This window comes from Mchenga conophoros, linkage group LG8, assembly GCF_057382185.1.
Source record: "Mchenga conophoros isolate Kocher_MC1m ecotype Shallow Benthic linkage group LG8, M_conophoros_male_GT1.1, whole genome shotgun sequence".
Taxonomy (NCBI): Eukaryota; Metazoa; Chordata; class Actinopteri; order Cichliformes; family Cichlidae; genus Mchenga; species Mchenga conophoros.
In genome coordinates, this window is record NC_140533.1 from 18,997,661 (window position 1) to 19,017,489 (window position 19,829).

Genomic DNA, 19,829 nt, shown 5'->3' on the forward strand with positions numbered 1-19,829 from the left:
ACAAACAAACAAATAAAATCTGCTGTATATCAGGTGACTCGAGGACTAACGGGGCCCTATTTAGAGTAGGTTTGGGTACAGGCAATTCAGTGCCACAACCTACTTCAAAGACTTAAACATTATAAATGTAATAATAGCAAAAACAAAATTTGGTATATAATAATATAAAGAAAGCCATGCCACAGTAATGAAAAATGTCAAATTATTTGCATTTTTACAACTTAAACGTAAGCTGAACAAAGATGATTGAGGACATGGCACTTTAGGCTAAGAAAAGGCTAGGGATGGAAAAAGTAAAAATCCATTACCTTGAATACATATAATAGTTTTCTGTAATAGATACAGTTAATAGTGTAAGACAAGCTTTTAGAAATAAACTCTGGCCTTTTTTTTACCCATATTATGGTATGTTCGCTCATGGGGAGTATAAAAATAACTGCTAAGTATGGCAGTCATCGGCTGACGACAATTTAAGCAACTAAACTACATTTCCCAGAAATCCCGTGAAGGGGGGAAATGTGTCCGTTGGCAAAATCCGTCCGCCTCCCGATAAATTTATCAGCGGGGAGAGTAGCATACGTGATCCCGACAGCCAGAAGCAAAACTAACAGAGGAGCAGAATAATCGAAAACATTGAGGCTGAAAATACAGGTAAAAACACAGATTAACTGTAATGTAATTTACGGCCTCGTTAATCCCACTAAATCCCTCGTATCTAACTTCGTTCACTAGCTAGCAGGCTGTGTAGCGTTCAGTTCGCTTTATAAAAATAATCCCAGTTGTAGTACAGTTGACCAAAAAAACCCTTAAAGAAACTTTGACATGAATTAAACTAAGAGGAGATGATTACGTAGGCTTCATTGAATATAAGCTGGGCTGATTATTTGTAGTTATTTAAGTAAATTTTTAAATAAATGTTCTTTCCTTTGTTCTTTCTTCCAAGCAGCATGTCAGATGTTTTAATCCAGCGGATAAAGGAGCTGGAGGCTGAGCTGGAGAAGCTCAGGTCCGAGCTGAAAGAGAGCAGTGAAACTGGAGATGTTGAAATGTCATCCAGTCCATCCCTTAATGAAGACTGTAAATCTGATGGGAACACTGGCAGCAGCAAAAAGGAGAGAAAGAAAGCAGGAAAAGATCGTCCTTTTGACTTCTCTGCACACCCCCGGCGCCATGTGGCTCTGCGGCTGGCTTACCTGGGGTGGGCCTATCAGGGGTTTGCAGTCCAGGAGAACACAGACAACACTGTGGAGGCCAGACTCTTTGAAGCCCTGCTAAAGACTCGGCTGATCCAGGACCGCCAGACTTCCAATTACCACCGCTGTGGGCGCACTGATAAAGGAGTCAGTGCTTTTTCCCAAGTGAGTTAGCAGAGATACATATTTTTTACTCATATAATCCTTCTGTCGGATGCCCCCTTTATGAGTTACCACAGCTTATCATCGACCTCCATTTTAACCTGAAAAGACTCTGTACCTTAATACTATTAATAGTTTTTCATGTGGTTAATTTTTCCCCCCGCAGGTCATAACCATCGACTTGCGCTCCACGCAGTTTTGTGCCGGTTTGGGCATCACACTGCCTGAAAATGTTGACGTCAGTACCAAAGCCGCTTCTTCTGCCACCTCTGAGCTTCCATACGTGAAGATGCTGAACAGAGTCCTGCCGCAGGACATCAGGGTCTTGGACTGGGCACCAGTAGTGGAGGGTTTCAGCGCACGCTTCGACTGTCAGTCCCGCACGTACCGCTACTACTTCCCCCGAGGATCTCTGGATGTGGTGCTGATGGCGGAAGCTGCTAAAAGGTGGGTGGAGAACACATAAAAGGTAAACACACCTTTAAAACTTAGCCCTTATTTGACAACCTCCTTGCTTCCGGCAGATATGAGGGGACTCATGACTTCAGGAACCTGTGTAAAATGGACGTGGGCAACGGTGTCCTGCAGTTCGAGAGGACCATCTTATCAGCCACAGTCAAGCCTGCGCAGCCTCAGCATGCCTCCAGCACAGACCAGTATGACCTCTTCATATTTGAGATCAAAGGATTAGCCTTCCTTTACCACCAGGTACCAGGAGAGAGTTACTCTACGCTGCTTTCCCTTTACCCTTCATCTCTTGCAAACATTTTTTAATGTGAAAGTTTAGATTTAGAGAAACCGGATCAGAGGATGGAGTTTAAGGTTGAATGGTTTGGTGGTATGTAGTGAATTTTTGGTTATTTCCTTTTATGTGCTGCAGGTACGGTGCATGATGGCGGTGCTTCTGTTGATTGGACAGAAGCTGGAAGCCGCGGATATAATCAATCAGCTCCTGGATGTGGAGAATAACCCCAGGAAGCCCCAGTACAGGTGAACTGACTGCTGTAGAAGTGGTTAAAATATTCAAATAAAAAAAATATATTTATTATATGAATCTGTGTCATCTTCAGCATGGCAGTAGACTACCCTTTGGTGCTGTACAACTGCCACTTTGAAGGCCTGAGCTGGACGCAGGAGAGTGAAGAGGGGGGCTTTGTCCTGGCTGCACTGCAGCAGCACTGGACCCAGAGCACGGTGAAGGCCCACGTCCTGCAGGGGATGATCCAGGGCTTGGAAGACCGAGGTGAGAAGCTGGATAAGAGAAGTGAAGATTTTTAAGGCATTTAAATAGTTTCTCTCAAGTTATGTTTTGCATAATTTTAGTTGTTTTGTGGTTATTTACTGTATTTTTTTTAAATTTTGTCATTTGTGTACATATTTCTATTCTCTTTTTTTGCCTAAATTTTGCTGTTTTATACAGTTCTGATTGTTTAGTGTCACAATGATAATATCGAGTCACGTTTGGGATATTTTGTGTCTACATGTGTTTGTTTTACATGATTTCTGCATCTCATTTCGGTTGTTTTGTGTGTGGATATGAGCTTACAGGCCTCTTTATTAGGTACATGTTGTTCCTTTTACCTTCACAACTGTCATAATTCTTGTGTTATCCTGCTGGAAGTAACCATCAGAAGAAGATGAGTGACCATGGAAGACTGTGGAGTTTAAATAAGGGTCCCAAAGTGTGCCTAGAAAAGATCCTCCACACTATGACACTGTCACCGGTGTGAACCATTGATAGAAGGCAGGATGGATCCATGCTTTTATGTGTTTACACCAAATTCTTATCCAAACATCCATATGTTGCAGCAGAAATCGAGACCCATCAGATCAGACAACATTAATCTAATCTTCTATTGTACAGTTTTGGTGACACCATGTAAAATGTACCCTCAGTTTCCTGTTCTTATCTGAGAGGAGTGGCACTTGGTGTGGGCTTCTGCTGCTGTAGCCCATCTGCTTCAAGGTTTGACTACTTCTACTGGAAAATCCCAGTAAAGTAATTGTTTCTTAAAAACTGAGTCCAGCTCATCTGCCACCAACTACAGTGTTCCCGCTTCTGATGCTCTGTTTAAACGTCAGGGCGTCTTGAATCTGTCTAAATATAATGATTTGCTCCATTGTGATTAGCCGATTAGATATTTGCGCTAACAACCAGTTGTACCTAATGAAGTGGATGTACCTGTATTTCTAGGATGTCAGAGTATTTTTTTTTTTTTTAGGATCTAGGAATGCACCTAGTTGGGCCAGCCAGTTATCTGCTTTGACATGAGTCAAAATGCCTGCTGTGAAAAAACATTGTACAAACTATCTCACTGCTCTTCATCCACAGGAGCTGTGTCCTCCAACCACTGCTGGCTGGTAGAAGGCAGCAGGCAGAGAAATTACCGGCCGCTCCTGGAGCGCCCGTGCTGCGAGAGCCTCGAGTCGAGGATAAATCATTTCGTGAAAAGAGGCAGACTGGAGCGCGAAGAAGGGGAGAATGGAGGCGAAATGATCCACAGGGGAAAAAGATCTAAACATTCAAACATTTCTTCAGAGACGCCAAAACAAAATATGGATTCAAAAGAAGATTAATTTTCTTTAAACTTAAGAAAGGACTTGCAAGATGTATTTTGTAGTAATTTTCAACCATAAATGTTTAATTTTCCTTTTATTTACTACAAACAGCGCACGGATATCTTTGACTCATGCTGGTGCGTGTTTTGCTTTAAAATAAACACATTTTGGAGAAAGATGGACTCGCTGAGTTTTGCTTGACGGGGAACTAAAGCGAGGCGGAACCAACGCTAATAGAAATATGAGATGTCGGGTTAATTAAGAGGTAGCGCCTGTCAGGCTTAGCAGCTAGGTTGTTAGCAGTGAGTAGAATACAGGTGAACTGTAAAGGAGGGCAGTTTCCAGCAGCACCGCTGTCTCCAGCTCATTTGTTGGCTTTCGTGTTGAGCTGGACCCGGTAAAAATGGCGTCGTTGTTGTTTGAGCTCCTTCTGACCTGATTTAACACCTGTGTTAGCCTGTTAGCAGCCCTGGTTGTTGTTTAACGCAACAGCCCCCCCTCTCTAGTGCTTCTGCTTTGCCCGGACTCCCGCTGTATATCCAGCCGGTTTAAGGACACTCTCTCTCTGACAAGGTAAAGCTAAAATTCCCCTGACATGAGTTTGTTTTAATCGCTGTGTCAAACCAACCTGATACTAACAAGAAGCCGCTCTCTGCCGTGTTAAATCGTGAGCGAGTCGTTTCTTTAAAGGTTTTATTTTTGACCGGTGTTTAATAGAGAATAACCTCAAAGCTGACTTTCGAACCAGTCAAACCAGTTTGACTTTGCATAGCCAGGTACTATATGGAGAGTGTAGTTCACCTAATTCCACAGCAGGGGGCGTGTTGTGAAACTTCAAAACCTTTAAAATGAGAAGCTAAAGATATTTCAGTAATTAAATATCTGTTATTTGGTTATAAAGATTGTAATAACTATTTTTATATGTTTATTAACATGTAAAAGTTACTGTAGAGTGCAAAAGTCACCTCTCGTTTAGCATTGGCTTCATTTTTCAACATGAAGAATGATCACACAAACACCGTCAAAACAGTGAAAGCATAACTGGATAGAAAAAACACACAAGAGTAGGAACAGTATCAGTCATGGATTGGGCTCCCCGGAGCCCCTTCAACATGATCGAAACAGTGTAGGATCATTTTCATAGAAAACGGAGCAAAACGCAGCCCACATGTAAAGTAGAGCTTTGAATGTCCTTCAAGAGGCCTGGAGAACTATCCCTGGAGACTACTTAAAGAAGTTAGAAGAAAGATTGCCTAAAAACCTTTCATTTTACTAAAAAAAATAGAAGTGAGGGGTGGCACAGTACTATTTGTTTACTCATAACATTTATGGACTTTCTAGAATTTCTTACTGTGTCAGAAATTATGTTATACCCAAACTGGCCCTTTTATTCCATAAGCCATAAAAACGATGACCGTAAATTTGTTATTTTGGGACTCTGGGTAAATACCAATGTTTATTTATTCATTTATTTTATTTATTCTTTGTGTTTATTCTCCAGTTCGTGCTGTTTGTAATAAGTAGCTTTTTAAAGCCTTAATCAGACTATCTTTGAACATTAAGTCAGTGCAACGTTAATGTGACATGGCAGATAAACATCGTCCACTGCTATTAGTAAATGTCATCTTATTCTCTGATAGGCCCACAGCTGTAAACAGGGCCAGATCAGTGCATCGCTAGTGTAATTACTTTACTTACTTTGCCTTCATGCATTTTTGTGTTTGTTTGCTTAAAGATGTACCTGGTGGGACTGACAGGAGGCATTGCCTCTGGGAAAAGCACAGTGTCTTCAATGCTGCGGGAGCTTGGATGCCCCATTATTGATGCCGATGTCGTGGCCAGGAAAGGTAGGTGGCTATCTCTCCCCTGCAAACTGTTGACACGGCGAACACAAATTCAACATGAAATACTGGTCAGGGGTGTCATCGAGCTGAAGCCATCTTCAGGCGGCACTCTCTCAGATAACCCCGGCTTATTAGGACGAGCGCTTGCAGAGAGAGCATGAATCATGAAGGATGTCTCTGCTGACTGCAGGGATGATGTTTTAGTTAGACTGCGAAGATAGAAAGGTCACAGAACTAGGTGAAGAGTGCACAGCTGCATGTAGGGGAAATATAAGGCATTAGGCAAATTATTCCATTACACTCGGTGACAAGTCTGTTCCGAATATCATCTCAGCCTCTATTTTTTATGCTGGATTACTGGTCATAAATAAATTTACTTTAATTTTGAACCTGTTACATTGTTTAACTCATTCAAGCTTCCTTTTGTTGTCCGCAGTTGTTGAGCAGCGCACACGTGCCTATTCCTGCATCGTGCACCACTTTGGGCCAGGGATCCTGCTCGAGAACGGCGACATCGACAGGCAGAAGCTGGGCCAAATCATCTTCGCCAGCGAGGAGAAGAGGAAGCTGCTAAACTCCATCACCCACCCAGAGATTCATAAAGCAATGCTCAAAGAGATCCTCTTCTACTTTCTCAGAGGTGAGGGAGGAATCGTGTTTGGCACAAAAGGAAAAAGGGACGATTATCTGCTGTATTTGAGCCAAGGCTGTTTTGCAGTGTAGGTGGCGCAAGAGGCGAGACCAAACTTTCTGCTATTTGCAAGTCAAATGCATGAGATGTTTGAACATTATGATTAAAATGAATTCAGTAAGACACCCATGTCACTCTCTCGGTGCATTCAGTTATTAGCGTCTCAAGGCATCACACATGCCTTTAAATAAACTTCACAAACATCACTTGTTATATGATCTTAAAGCAGTGCCATCACACCTATATGTTGTGCAGACTGGGGCACATGGAGGTTATGATTAAAATGCATGAACTTATGAACACATGTCCATATGTCTTGCACTGCAGGCATTTATCTAACATAAGAAATTCACTCTCACTTTTGTCCGGCTCGTAATAAAAAAACAAGAAAGAAACAAGTTGGCGCCTTTACTTAACGTTGCTGTTTGCACCCATAAAACTTTGTGTTTATAGCAATACTCTCATGGTTTTTGTTCTTTTCTTTGTCTCTTATTGTTACTTGAAGGGTCATAGTTGTAAACACTGTTGTCACATGGAGCCAGATTAACACAAGGTTAAGTGTACTGGCAGCAGAGTGGCCGATTTTAAAAACAAAGATAAAACTATACTATGGGAAAAATATGGAGAGGTTAAACACTCAATAGCTACTGTTGCCTTCTACACAGTAGCTTAGTATTAAGAGTGCTATGTCCATCTTTTACATACAGTCTGTAATGTTGACTTCTTTCTCTCTCACTAGGGTACCGCTACGTGGTTCTGGATGTGCCGCTTCTCTTTGAAACCAGACGGCTCACTCGGTTTCTGAACCACACTGTTGTAGTTTACTGGTAAGCACACTGCTCATTTTTTCCTGTTACCTTAGAGTCTCGTTTTGGGGCTGTTAACAGTATTAATTTTTGAAGTCGTTAAGCATTTTTGTTTGTTTTGACAGTAAGTGGCCTTTAAAACCATCTTTTTCTGCTTCCTATTGATGTGATTCACTGCCAGTGGACCTTTTTTAACAAGGCACAATGAATGCACCATAAATAACCTCCATCGTCTGTTCCCTTTCAGTGACCCTGCCACTCAGCTTTCGCGCTTGATGCAGAGGGACGGCCTGACCCAGGAGCAGGCTGAGCAGCGTGTGGCCGCGCAAATGCCGCTCAATGAAAAGCGTGGCTTGGCCAATCATGTTATTGAGAATTCAGGCGGCCGGGAGGACACCCACCGGCAGGTCCTGCGGCTCCACACAAAGCTAGAGGACTCTATGGACTTCCTCCTAGTCAGGGTCATTGCCATTGTTGCCACTGCAGGTTTGGGTGGGCTGCTGCTCTATGCTGCAAAGATACTTTTGTCCTAACAGAGGAAAGAAAGATGAGTGAGGGCGGGAGGTTTTTAGTCCAAGAAGTGGTCAAATATGAGGGTGTGAATAGAAACGGGCAAAAAGCAGGTCGGCGGTATCGATGCAATTTACTGTGAAATTAGTTTCACAGCACCTACCACTACAGCGCAGCCGTATGGCGTGCTCTGCTGACAGTTAACACGGACTTACATTACTGACAAAACTTGCACTGGCAAATGTGGTTTAGTGTGAAAGGCTTCTCTGTGCAATTTGTGTTGGTTTCACTCAGAGAGAAACAATTATATGAAGGCGACACAGTCAAGCCTCACTTGCTGTACAGCTCCTACATCTTTGCTCATTTACGAGAGTGATTTTCTCAGCTGTGACGGAAGAGCGGAGCTTAAATTGCTGGTAAATCTTCATTTTTGTGTAGCAGCGCATGCTAAACATAACTAACCTTAAAAAAAACAAGAAGTCCAGAAAGATTATTGAAAACTAAGAGATTTTATTTTGTTACACCTTTTACACCATATTAGATTATCCAGTTTTTGAAATGTTTTACTGTTTTACTTTTTAATCTGTAGAGACATTAAGAGAGCAAAGGAACAAGTAACAATGGTGAATGTCCCTAAAGCAAGCATATTAATTGGACGCCACCTCTCTCTACTTCTGTCCCCAGTGCTGGGTATGTTTTAAACTATTATACATGTCAGAGAAATAAATGGTTAAATCGGAATAATGTGACGCAGAATATGTAAAGATTGTGATATGAAGATTTATGAGAGAATGTCTTTGACAATCCATTTTTAATGGGAACAGTAACAGATTTGCTATTTATCACTGTATTTTCTTACACTTGAAGTTCTCCTCTGTACATACGGAGTGTGGGATTTTTTTTTCTTTGCACCTTTCAACTAAAATAATACATTTGTAATCTAATATGCTTAAGTTAAATAAAAACGATCCAGCACCTCTGTTTTAAAGTAGCTGGTATCAGATGCTGTCTGTCACTGTGTTTTCATTGCTTCATTACGTTTTAAATTAGGCCCCAATAATAGACACTCACTGGTCACTTTGTTAGGTACGCCTTGCTAGTACTAGATTTGACCCCCTCTTGCTTTCAGAACTGCCTTAATTCTTTGTAGCATAGATTCAACAAGCTGCTGGAAGCATTCTTCAGAAATTTTGGTCCATGATGGCATCAGACAGTTGCTGCAGGTTTGTCAGCTGTACATCTGTGATGTGAATCTACTGTTCCACCACATCCCAAAGGAGCTCTGGAGACTGTGGAGACCACTTGAGTACAGTGAATAAGAAACCAGTTTGAAGTTTTGTGACTTGACTCGCTATCCTGATAGCAGCAGATTCAGTTCAATTCAATGGTGGGTACCCTGTGGTCATAAACTGGTGAAATGGTCAGCAGCAATAATTAGGCTGAGGCACTGAAACAATGCTCAGTTGGCTTCAAGAGGCCCAAAGTGTGCTAAGACATACTGTTCACAGTATAACATCGCCTGCAGCAGCCTGAAGTACTTATACAGGGCAGGATGGTGTTAAGGTTCAAACATTGAGGAAGGAGAGTACAAACAACCATGGTCCAAGAGCTTGGTCAAACAATTGATTTTAATGAAATACACGCGTGGGAAGACCAGCTCCGTTCGCAGACAGGGCTGATCTCCGACTTAATCAAAGCATAAACAGATATTTTATACCATCAGGGCTTGAATTTAATGAGGCCCCCTCAACGTCAGATCTATTTCATACATAGGTCAGATCAAAACCACAATGACTTTTAACACCGTTAAAAAGAACATTGTCTCCGTCTCCACGCCAGGTGCTTCCTGTCCCTTCTGACTTCCACTTCTCGTCTAGAACACCAGACACTCATCTTGCAAGAAACTGTTCCTCTTTTTGCAGAGACAACAAGAAACTGTTCCTCTTTCGCAGTTGCAAGCAAACATAACTAACCTCTCACCTATAAATGATTCTCTCTAACTGAGTGTGTGTGTGTGTGTACAGTGGGGCAAAAAAGTATTTAGTCAGCCACCGATTGTGCAAGTTCCCCCACCTAAAATGATGACAGAGGTCAGTAATTTGCACCAGAGGTACACTTCAACTGTGAGAGACAGAATGTGAAAAAAAAAAATCCATGAATCCACATGGTAGGATTTGTAAAGAATTTATTCGTAAATCAGGGTGGAAAATAAGTATTTGGTCAATAACAAAAATACAACTCAATACTTTGTAACATAACCTTTGTTGGCAATAACAGAGGTCAAACGTTTACTATAGGTCTTTACCAGGTTTGCACACACAGTAGCTGGTATTTTGGCCCATTCCTCCATGCAGATCTTCTCGAGAGCAGTGATGTTTTGGGGCTGTCGCCGAGCAACACGGACTTTCAACTCCCGCCACAGATTTTCTATGGGGTTGAGGTCTGGAGACTGGCTAGGCCACTCCAGGACTTTCAAATGCTTCTTACGGAGCCACTCCTTTGTTGCCCGGGCGGTGTGTTTTGGATCATTGTCATGTTGGAAGACCCAGCCTCGTTTCATCTTCAAAGTTCTCACTGATGGAAGGAGGTTTTGGCTCAAAATCTCACGATACATGGCCCCATTCATTCTGTCCTTAACACGGATCAGTCGTACTGTCCCCTTGGCAGAAAAACAGCCCCATAGCATGATGTTTCCACCCCCATGCTTCACAGTAGGTATGGTGTTCTTGGGATGCAACTCAGTATTCTTCTTCCTCCAAACACGACGAGTTGAGTTTATACCAAAAAGTTCTACTTTGGTTTCATCTGACCACATGACATTCTCCCAATCCTCTGCTGTATCATCCATGTGCTCTCTGGCAAACTTCAGACGGGCCTGGACATGCACTGGCTTCAGCAGCGGAACACGTCTGGCACTGCGGGATTTGATTCCCTGCCGTTGTAGTGTGTTACTGATGGTGACCTTTGTTACTTTGGTCCCAGCTCTCTGCAGGTCATTCACCAGGTCCCCCCATGTGGTTCTGGGATCTTTGCTCACCATTCTCATGATCATTTTGACCCCACGGGATGAGATCTTGCGTGGAGCCCCAGATCGAGGGAGATTATCAGTGGTCTTGTATGTCTTCCATTTTCTGATGATTGCTCCCACAGTTGATTTTTTCACACCAAGCTGCTTGCCTATTGTAGATTCACTCTTCCCAGTCTGGTGCAGGTCTACAATACTTTTCCTGGTGTCCTTCGAAAGCTCTTTGGTCTTGGCCATGGCGGAGTTTGGAGTCTGACTGTTTGAGGCTGTGGACAGGTGTCTTTTATACAGATGATGAGTTCAAACAGGTGCCATTCATACAGGTAACGAGTGGGGGACAGAAAAGCTTCTTACAGAAGACGTTACAGGTCTGTGAGAGCCAGAGATTTTCCTTGTTTGAGGTGACCAAATACTTATTTTCCACCCTAATTTACGAATAAATTCTTTACAAATCCTACCATGTGAATTCATGGATTTTTTTTTCACATTCTGTCTCTCACAGTTGAAGTGTACCTCTGGTGCAAATTACTGACCTCTGTCATCATTTTAAGTGGGGGAACTTGCACAATCGGTGGCTGACTAAATACTTTTTTGCCCCACTGTACATTTTTAAACCTGCCATAGTGACCTCTTCATTTAAGTAGCTCTCTCCCACTTTCTATACATATATATTTCTATACATATGGGCATATTATATCCCCATCTCCTTATGAGCTACCATCTAGAGTGAAACAGAGAGCCACACTGACAAGTAAATGGTACTGAGTGAATAAAACTCAGATTATGCTCTCCACCTCTTCACAGGAGCCTTTGACAGGTTGCACTAGACATTAAGTCTCTCTGATATTTCCATGACTGACTGACAGTTTGAAATTGCTCCCATCACCTTGATAGCATGGTAATGCACCTTGCATGTGGACTGTCTTTAACACCAAATTCTGACAATATTTTTCCAACCCTCTATTGTCCAATTTTAGCAAGTCTGTGCAAACTGTAGCCTCAGTTTTTTGTTCTTAGCTGACAGGAGTGGGACCTGATATTGTTATGTTTCTGTAGTCCTTCTCCAGTCCAACCATTTTCCTCTTACTTCTGTGTGGCGAAATCTCAGTAGGTCAGTAGTTTGTGAAATATTTAGGTTCAAAAGTGGTTTTTATTTTAAATTATTCACTAAGCAAAGGTAAAACGTTGGTATCCAAAAGAGCATAAAGGCAAAAGGTGTTGTCTCCTTAAAATCAGCCTCAGGCATGCCTTTATTCACACCTCATTAGCAATTAGGCCCAAGCAACACAAGAGAATAGGCGTTCCTGAGTGGCGTGACATAACAATGTAAAAGCAAACAGCTGTGACATCAAAAATGTCCCTACACTTCCCGTAAGCCTGACAGGGGGATAACTCTGATGACATCATTATGACAGAATCAGGGAGAGCCTTGAAAACTTCCTCATGAGCTGGGTTTTTCCACACACACATAAAGAATTAAATATGTGTGTGTGTGGCGAAGACCATCAACATGTGTATCAAATCAAAACATTAAATCAGATATGTGATACCAGAAACAGGAATTTCTTTTTAACCAATCAAAATTTGTATGATTGTACAAAACTGAGTGACTAATCCTTGCTGCCCAAGCCTCTGTAGTAATGAATATAAATCCCATTGACTGTACTTAAATTGATCATCGTTTAATCGCATTTCTTTGGCCGGACACTTTGACATTGGCATTCCTCATGTAAAAGAAATCCCACAGGAAACGCGTTGGTGACAGGTCTTCAGGAGAAGAAATAATGACCCTATTGGACAGCCGTGATGTCCTTGCTGCTGTTCACATAATTCAGGCCCACAGGCAGGTGTGGTGACATCATCCTGGCAATGAGGTCCCACAAGCCTGCATGGCTCACTTGGCTCCATCCAAAGCCTGTACTGGTCTGCTTTTTGTTTTCGTCAAGCCATTGCAGAATTAATGCAAAGTGACTCAGGCTGCAGCACGCGGGGGCAGCGAAATAAAGGCTGCATGGCCACACATTCGGATGTGCAAAGTACACAATGCACACGCTCACACCTGCATTTTGTTCATACGATAAAACACAATGACCGTGTCCTAGTCAGGCTGAGGTTCTCTATTAGTCAGAGCCATGACAAAGAAGCGACGTCTATTTTAGGATGCTTTATTTTTTAAAAACTTGGCTTCGTCATGATCCAGTTGGGGGTAACATGCTTTACTGGGCAGCCAGCTGTTCACCAGAGATTTCCAAGTGTGTCTTTTCTCAGTCCCTTTCTCCGACACAGAGGCCAGATGTAGAGCGTGGAGGGAAGACTATATCTGTACCAGCGAGTGTGAATGCTCCAGGCGGAAAAGGGTGGCGTGAATATAAATTGGGTTTAATTCTGAAAGTGTCAAGCTACGGGGCGAAAGTCTTAAGTTGCTTTGATTCACTTTGTGAAAGTGCATGGATCCAGGCACTTCCTGCTGCTTTATTGTGCGTTGTGGGTCCTTTCCAGGAGCAGAGCAAATAATTTTCTAATGGCAGGGGGTAAAGACTTTTAAATCTCACCATCGTGTTCAGAGAGTTGGCCCATGGCACCATAGTGTGTCGACATTTTGAAATCTCCTGTCTGAGTGGTTTTTCATCATTCTCCTCGCATATTGCCGCAAGGGGAGGCAGAACAGCTCGGGCAAAGGCAAACAAGAGAAACAGCTTTGCACTAAACTCGACTAAAACTCTGGTTAATTGAATGTCTAAACTAATTTTTGAAAAAAGCCTAATAAAGATGCTTGAGTGTTTTCTACCAGACAGGCTATCTAGGACATGTTTAATGCTGCTGAGAAGGTTTATTTTAACCCCAACTATTATCTTTTCATAAACCCAACCAAGCAGTTTGCTTCCCCCACCAAACTGGGACTGAAAGCTGAAAGCAATTTAAAAACTAAATGAATTTCTTGGACTAAATACCTGACAGGTTTCAGAAGAACAGGTTCAGTAACATCCTTGGCAGTCATTGTTATGATGCTGTTATATGCTCATCTATATTTTTAGAAGCAAGACAAAATACGCGTGTGAATGAGAGAGAGACGGGTGTAGCAGTGAAGCTGCGAGAGATGAGGTACTGAAGGTGGATGAGTGTAAGTACCTGAAGTCAATCATCCAAAGCAACAGAGAGTCTGCAAGAGAGCGCAGGGTGGAGTGGGTGGAGACGAGCTTTACAAGGCGGTAGTAAGACCTGTTATGATTTTTGGTTTGGAGGCAATGGTACTAATAAAAAGACAGGAAGCGTGAAGGATGGAGAAGATAAATACGTATCAAAGGGACGGCTCAGGTTGATCAGTTTGGAGACAAAGTTAAAGAGGCAAGGCTGAGATGATGTTGACATGTGCGGAGGAGAGGTAGCGGCTATACTGGACAGAAGATGTTGGATACGGAGCTGCCAGGCAGAAGGAAACTGTTGTTAGCGGTGTTATGAATCAAGGGAAAAATATTGTAATTTCTTTCAAGCTCTCTGTGATATGGCTTCTGGAAAAATAATGCTAAAAGCAGACTACTCAGGCAGGCTAAATAAATAAAATCTCAAAAGAAATAAAACTGCAGAAGCCAAAGGATTTTGTGCGCATACAAAGGGGTGATTGGTGGTCAGGTGAGAAGAAGGTGTGGAAACAATCAGTCGCAGAAAAAACTAATCAAATCAGATTTTCATAAAGGAGGGAACAGAACAAAACCTGGAAGTAAAACCAAAGTGAGACATGAGAAAAGAAATGCACAAAGAAAAACAGGAGGCAAATAACTAACACAGAGAGAGCGAGAAGGGCTAACACTGAAAGCAGGAGAAACCAAAAACAGCAATAAATATCCTTGGAACATGACATCAAACATCATAAATAGATTTTCCTTTTAAAACTATACCAAGAATCAACTGATGATTTGATGATGATAAAATGCAGTGTGACAAAAAAGTGAATCTGGGAAACCCACAAAGCCAGTGCTGCTTCCACTCGCACTCGCAGCGCTTACGCAGCCTGTTGTCAGGCTGCATCCACGAGATTGCGGTGAGGTGAAGAGACAGGCAACACGCCAGCGGAGCGTCTCCAGCCACATGACTCAACCTGTCCCTGCGCGTTAGCCTGGCTCAGTCAGGGCCATGAGGGAACAAGGCCGTTGGTATTGAGTCACTGACACAGCGGACAGTCCTTACATCAAGCATGACGATGGGGGAAGCGGGGGAAGCTTTGCATGTTGTCACGTTCTCGCCACGAATTACTGGCACGAGGGGTTTCATCCATATATACAAATCTACTATAATGCAACATGATGATTCTGTGCATGCACTCTCTGTCCGTCCTCCATCCTGCGTTATGCTTTTTTATCCCGCTTACCACTTTCTTATAAGTTAAGTAACATTGCACATTGTTATTATTTATTCTAGCCATATTGTGATTCTGAAAAGCTATTTTATAGTCACATCTGTGTTTGTGAAATTCTTAATTTTGAGAAAAAACTATGAATTTTGACTATTCAAAAAAATTTCCCCATTTTTTCAGTTTTCTTTTTTTACACCCAGTCATGTTTCTGACCTGTTGCCAGTTGACTTAATTAGTTGCAAAGTGTCCCTCTAGCTGTTTCTTGTGAGGAAGACTCGTTTTTCCAGACCTTTGTTGCCGTTTCCCATCTTTCTTTTAGTTGTGTTGCTGCCATTAAATTCAAAATAAACTCATATTTTACTCTAAATGGTACATTTATTTTCATATACGTTCAATATGTTCTATTGTGAATAAAATATGAGTATATGACATTTGCAAAACATTGCATCCTGTTTGAATTTAAATTTACAATTATGTAACAGATTTTACACAGCGTCCCAACTTTCTCAGCATTGGACATGGAAAGGATGTTGTGGCCGTTGCCAAAACCACCCACTGGTTTTCAGAGTCCAAATTCTGAAGCCTCAAGCAGATCATTTTACCGCCACAGCTTCTTTTTTTAAAAATGTATTTGTGTTTATTATATTTGTTAGATGGAACAGTGGAAAGACATGAAGGAGTCTCAGGCAGACTGCAACCCTCAACCCTCTATTAAAGACTCAAGTCTGCAGTAGAGTAGAGTTATAGGTGTCACGTGCTTGTGTGTTAATAATGGGGATTCACTGTGAAGCGAACCCTCATTTGCTGTCGTTCTGCACACTAATGGAGGCCATAATATGCAAAGTGAACATTATGCTGTGTTTAGTAAGAAACTTTGAAACCATCTTATTAGGAAAATCTTATGTTTTAGATGAAGTGTACTGAAGGGTTATTTTCTCAAAGACTTCCATACATCTGTTCTTTATCCCTCTTGGATCCAGGGTATAATTGGCCGTTTTTGACTACTTTTGATTTTACCTCTATCTTTAACCTTTAAAAACTGTTTATCTTGCCTTGTTTGGTATCATTATTTTCAGCACGACCTCAAATATCTGAAATTTGAGTTATTTGTTCATTTTGGCAAACTATATTAGAACAATTGATCTAGATTCAGACAAAAAATTCAAAATCTGAGTAGAAAAAAGTTTTTTTTACTGTAGAACTCACAAACATGTCTAATGAATCATTTTCATAACTTGAAATGCAAATAGAAATGGTACATTTCCAAAAACTTTTGCACAAATTTTGCAAACAACAAAGTTATATGGTACTCTTTATTACCTAAAAATGCAGCCAAGGCCTCAGGGTTTTTTTATATAACCATTTAAATCAAATTACAGAACAATCAGGTGTTCTGCATCAAATAAGAAGGCACACAAATTATTTGTGCCAGTCCAAAAAAAATAGTTTCTGTTCAGTATAAGACAGGAGAACACCAAAGGCCTAAACCCTGCAGGTCTGACAGCAGGAGGTGGATCAGTCCTGTTTTCCACGTGGGAACAGCGTTTACACTGGAATCTGCCTTTGACGGCTTTTTTGACATTCAGCAGTATAACTGACACACAAAACAAAACAATAACTGCACAACACACTAACTACAGCCTCCAAACACGCTAAACGTCACTAATGTCTCACATATGAAAACTCTCTCTCTCTCTTTCTTTTGCTCGCCCGTTTTCCGTCACGGGTGTCACTCCTTAAAACGTCCCCTTCTCCCTAAACAACCAAGTGCCACATGTTGCCATATCAGTTTTTTGATTGGCTGACATGGTAAACTTTAACACCAATAGGGAAGCAGTGTTTTTTCTTTTTCTTTTTTCACTCACAAGCGGAGAATGTTTGCTAGCGCTGTCTGTAGAAAACGCCGTTTTTACCGTTGTAAACACCACTGTTTTGTTCAGAAAAAAACATTGCGTGTATTTTTTTATCATAACTCTGGTTTTACATTGCCCATCGACACAATTCAAAAACTGGTATATAGTTTGAAGTCCGCACTTTCGACCCAGCTTGAAATGGAGACTCTGTGTCGCTGCATCTTGTAGCTGTGTCGTCTTAAATTGGTCATGTGATTTTGACGCGCTGGCGCGTCCGTCGACCCCAGAGGGTTAAGACACTTCAAAAGTGGTTTCACTATTCAGACATGAAAGCCAAGTCCATCCTTTATATACAGACTATTCCATACATAGAAAACTATGCAACGTCCGTGTCCATGCAGTTCAAAAATAAGTATTTTTTCCTCATTTTGAGCCTCTATTGCATATTTTTTATTACAATTTATATTAGTTATTTTATTTTTTTCAGTTGTTTGCATGTCATAAACACTGCTGAGGGAGAGTTTGCATGTTTGCTCTCAGACAGTTTCTACCACAAACCTGAGAAAAGTGATGGAAGAGTAGCAGGAACTGATGAGGACATTGTTCTTTTCACAACAAAAGCAAAATTAAAGGTCTCACAAAGCTCAATCACCGTCATCTGCTTTCTTGTAATCGTGCCTTTTGTCTTTTTTCTTTTTTTTTTTGTCTTTGAGGACATTCTCTTTACTGAGTTGTCATGTTATTTCTCCATAAGCATGCAGGCAGCTGCATGAAGAAGCAATGATTCTGGCATGTTTGCAAACTCTTTTTGCTATATTCCAAAGATGTGCAAGAACTTTGCTGTATTTTTTGTAGCCCGAAGAGAGGAGTGCAGCTAGTGTACAAGTAGCCTTTCCTGTTTATTTTTAGTATCCAGTGTGATATGTACAAGCTTGTGGTGACCCTTGAGTTCACACATCTGGAGAGGATGGCAGAGCAGCTGGCGAGACTCTGTTCAGTGTCAGTGGTTATTGACAGACAGCGAGACAGGATCGAAGAGACACCCATTTTTTAGCCCAGCTGCAGGCAGATTTTAATCTTTCCCAGAATTATATCTTGTAAATTTTTGTGCTGATTATACACTGCTGTTTTTTCGCTGTTTGTGAAATATGTCACTTTTGTTGTTGTCAACTCGCACCATCTCATGCCACCCTTCTCAATGACAGCTGCTTTCCACATGCAGTCAGGTTACTTCAAGGCTGATCGAGCAATATAATCCTCATCTTCTTTTTAGGTCTGTGATGCGTACTCTTTGTTTTAAGGCAAAAAGTGCCAGATCACGCGAATTTTATTGAACTGCTTACCCACATGACTGTAAAGCCGAACTTGACATTGATGAGGCCATGACATTTCCTTCTCCTGCACCAGGAGGCTGACATTTTTGGTTTTTAATGGCGTGTCTCCATTGCTGTTACATGGATGGACATGTGGCACAGCCCACGCTGTTTACTTACCTAGTGACACGTCTTAATTGCCACCGGTGTCTGGCCTGTGTGGTGCTAAACTCAGAGGGTTTACACAGAAAGCGTTTTTACCGGATAACTATCGGGTTGTTACTGAAAGCTTGAAAACATTCTGCAAGAAAAAATAGAACCGGATTTTGGACACAACGATAGCACCCACCCTCCTGGTGCCAAAGCCAAGAAAGCTTTCTATCGTCCAGGCTTTCTTTCACATTGTGCAGCACACTGCAAATGAAACAAGAAAAAAAAAAAGAGCGAAAAGCAACCTTGTTTACGGTCGGTGGTGCCCTGTGAATAGTTTATAATGGTGCTTTCTGAGGAAAAATGCTTTTTGAGCTGAAAGGAAATGAAAAGTAACACATTGTTAGAAAGCGTACTTCTTCTGTACTTGTATAGATACTGCAAAAGTAAGATAACAGCCCGTATTATGGTCTTTTTCTCTTTTGAGAACCCTTATTGTGTGCAACTTTTCGGTGAAGTGTAGATTTTTAAAACTACTTTGTTAAACCCAAATAATACAAATACCTAAGATTTTTTTTGTGTGCCACTCGCACAACACGTCAGTGTGGGCACATTGGTGTGGGAGGAAGTGCACAGGAGAATAAAAGGCAATTTAGCTCAACATTTAAATTTGGTTGTCCCCCAGTGAGATAAGTGAGGATGTTCAAGATAACAACACCAAGGGCTCATTAATGTCACTTCAAACATTTCAGAGGAGGCACTTTTCTCCAAGCCTAGCATTGTCCTGTCTCACGGAGACTTAAAAACACACACACACACACACACACACACACACACACACACACACACACACACACACACACACACACACACACACACACAAATGATCCCAGAAACATGCACACGCACGCTGCAGCAGCCTGATATGCCTCACCAACTGGCCCCTGCAAATGTCACGTTGAAGCCATGTCAGTTTACTGATAGGGAGTCGGGCTGAGTAAATGAATCAAACGTTTCCTACAGTTACGTTTGCATAGGCTAAAGATTACCTAAATTAAAACAAGTCTGTAGCAGAAACGTAATCTTTAAAATCCTTCTACTTCTTAGCGATTAAACAGCCACAGTAAAAAAAATAATAAAAGACTCTCAAAATATCCCCACAGCCTAGTCCAAGAGGCGAGGCTCGCGTCAACAAAAAGCAGCTTAAAGCACTTCTCAGCGCAGTGCTTATCTTTCAAACCTCGGACCTGCTGAAAGTTCGGGAGAGCGTGAGATGAAATGCGAGTCTAAGATTTAAACTGTGTGTATAGTCCAGATTTACAGAATTACAACACCGGCTCCCCGAGTGTCCTTGTTCTATTCTTCTCTTACA

The 19,829-nt window shown here is 41.7% G+C and overlaps 2 protein-coding genes across 3 annotated transcripts; both read left to right on the top strand.

The window, feature by feature from the left end:
• Nucleotides 1–502: 502 nt before the first annotated feature.
• Nucleotides 503–4,090, top strand: pus3 (pseudouridylate synthase 3). Of its 2 annotated transcripts, none has more exons than XM_085284734.1 (7): nucleotides 503–651; nucleotides 944–1,358; nucleotides 1,522–1,802; nucleotides 1,880–2,063; nucleotides 2,236–2,345; nucleotides 2,426–2,598; nucleotides 3,688–4,090. In XM_085284734.1, exons 2-7 carry the CDS (start codon nucleotides 948–950, stop codon nucleotides 3,930–3,932), a joined length of 1,404 nt encoding a protein of 467 aa, XP_085140860.1. In that variant the 5' UTR covers nucleotides 503–651; nucleotides 944–947; the 3' UTR covers nucleotides 3,933–4,090. The 2 variants fall into 2 exon arrangements, with proteins under 2 accessions (XP_085140860.1, XP_085140859.1); XM_085284733.1 differs by having other exon boundaries at nucleotides 511–651; nucleotides 947–1,358.
• Nucleotides 4,091–4,168: 78 nt separating this feature from the next.
• Nucleotides 4,169–8,768, top strand: dcakd (dephospho-CoA kinase domain containing). Its single transcript, XM_085284736.1, has 5 exons — nucleotides 4,169–4,487; nucleotides 5,650–5,761; nucleotides 6,195–6,398; nucleotides 7,189–7,276; nucleotides 7,503–8,768. Exons 2-5 carry the CDS (start codon nucleotides 5,650–5,652, stop codon nucleotides 7,786–7,788), a joined length of 690 nt encoding a protein of 229 aa, XP_085140862.1. The 5' UTR covers nucleotides 4,169–4,487; the 3' UTR covers nucleotides 7,789–8,768.
• The last annotated feature ends 11,061 nt before the right edge of the window (nucleotides 8,769–19,829 follow it).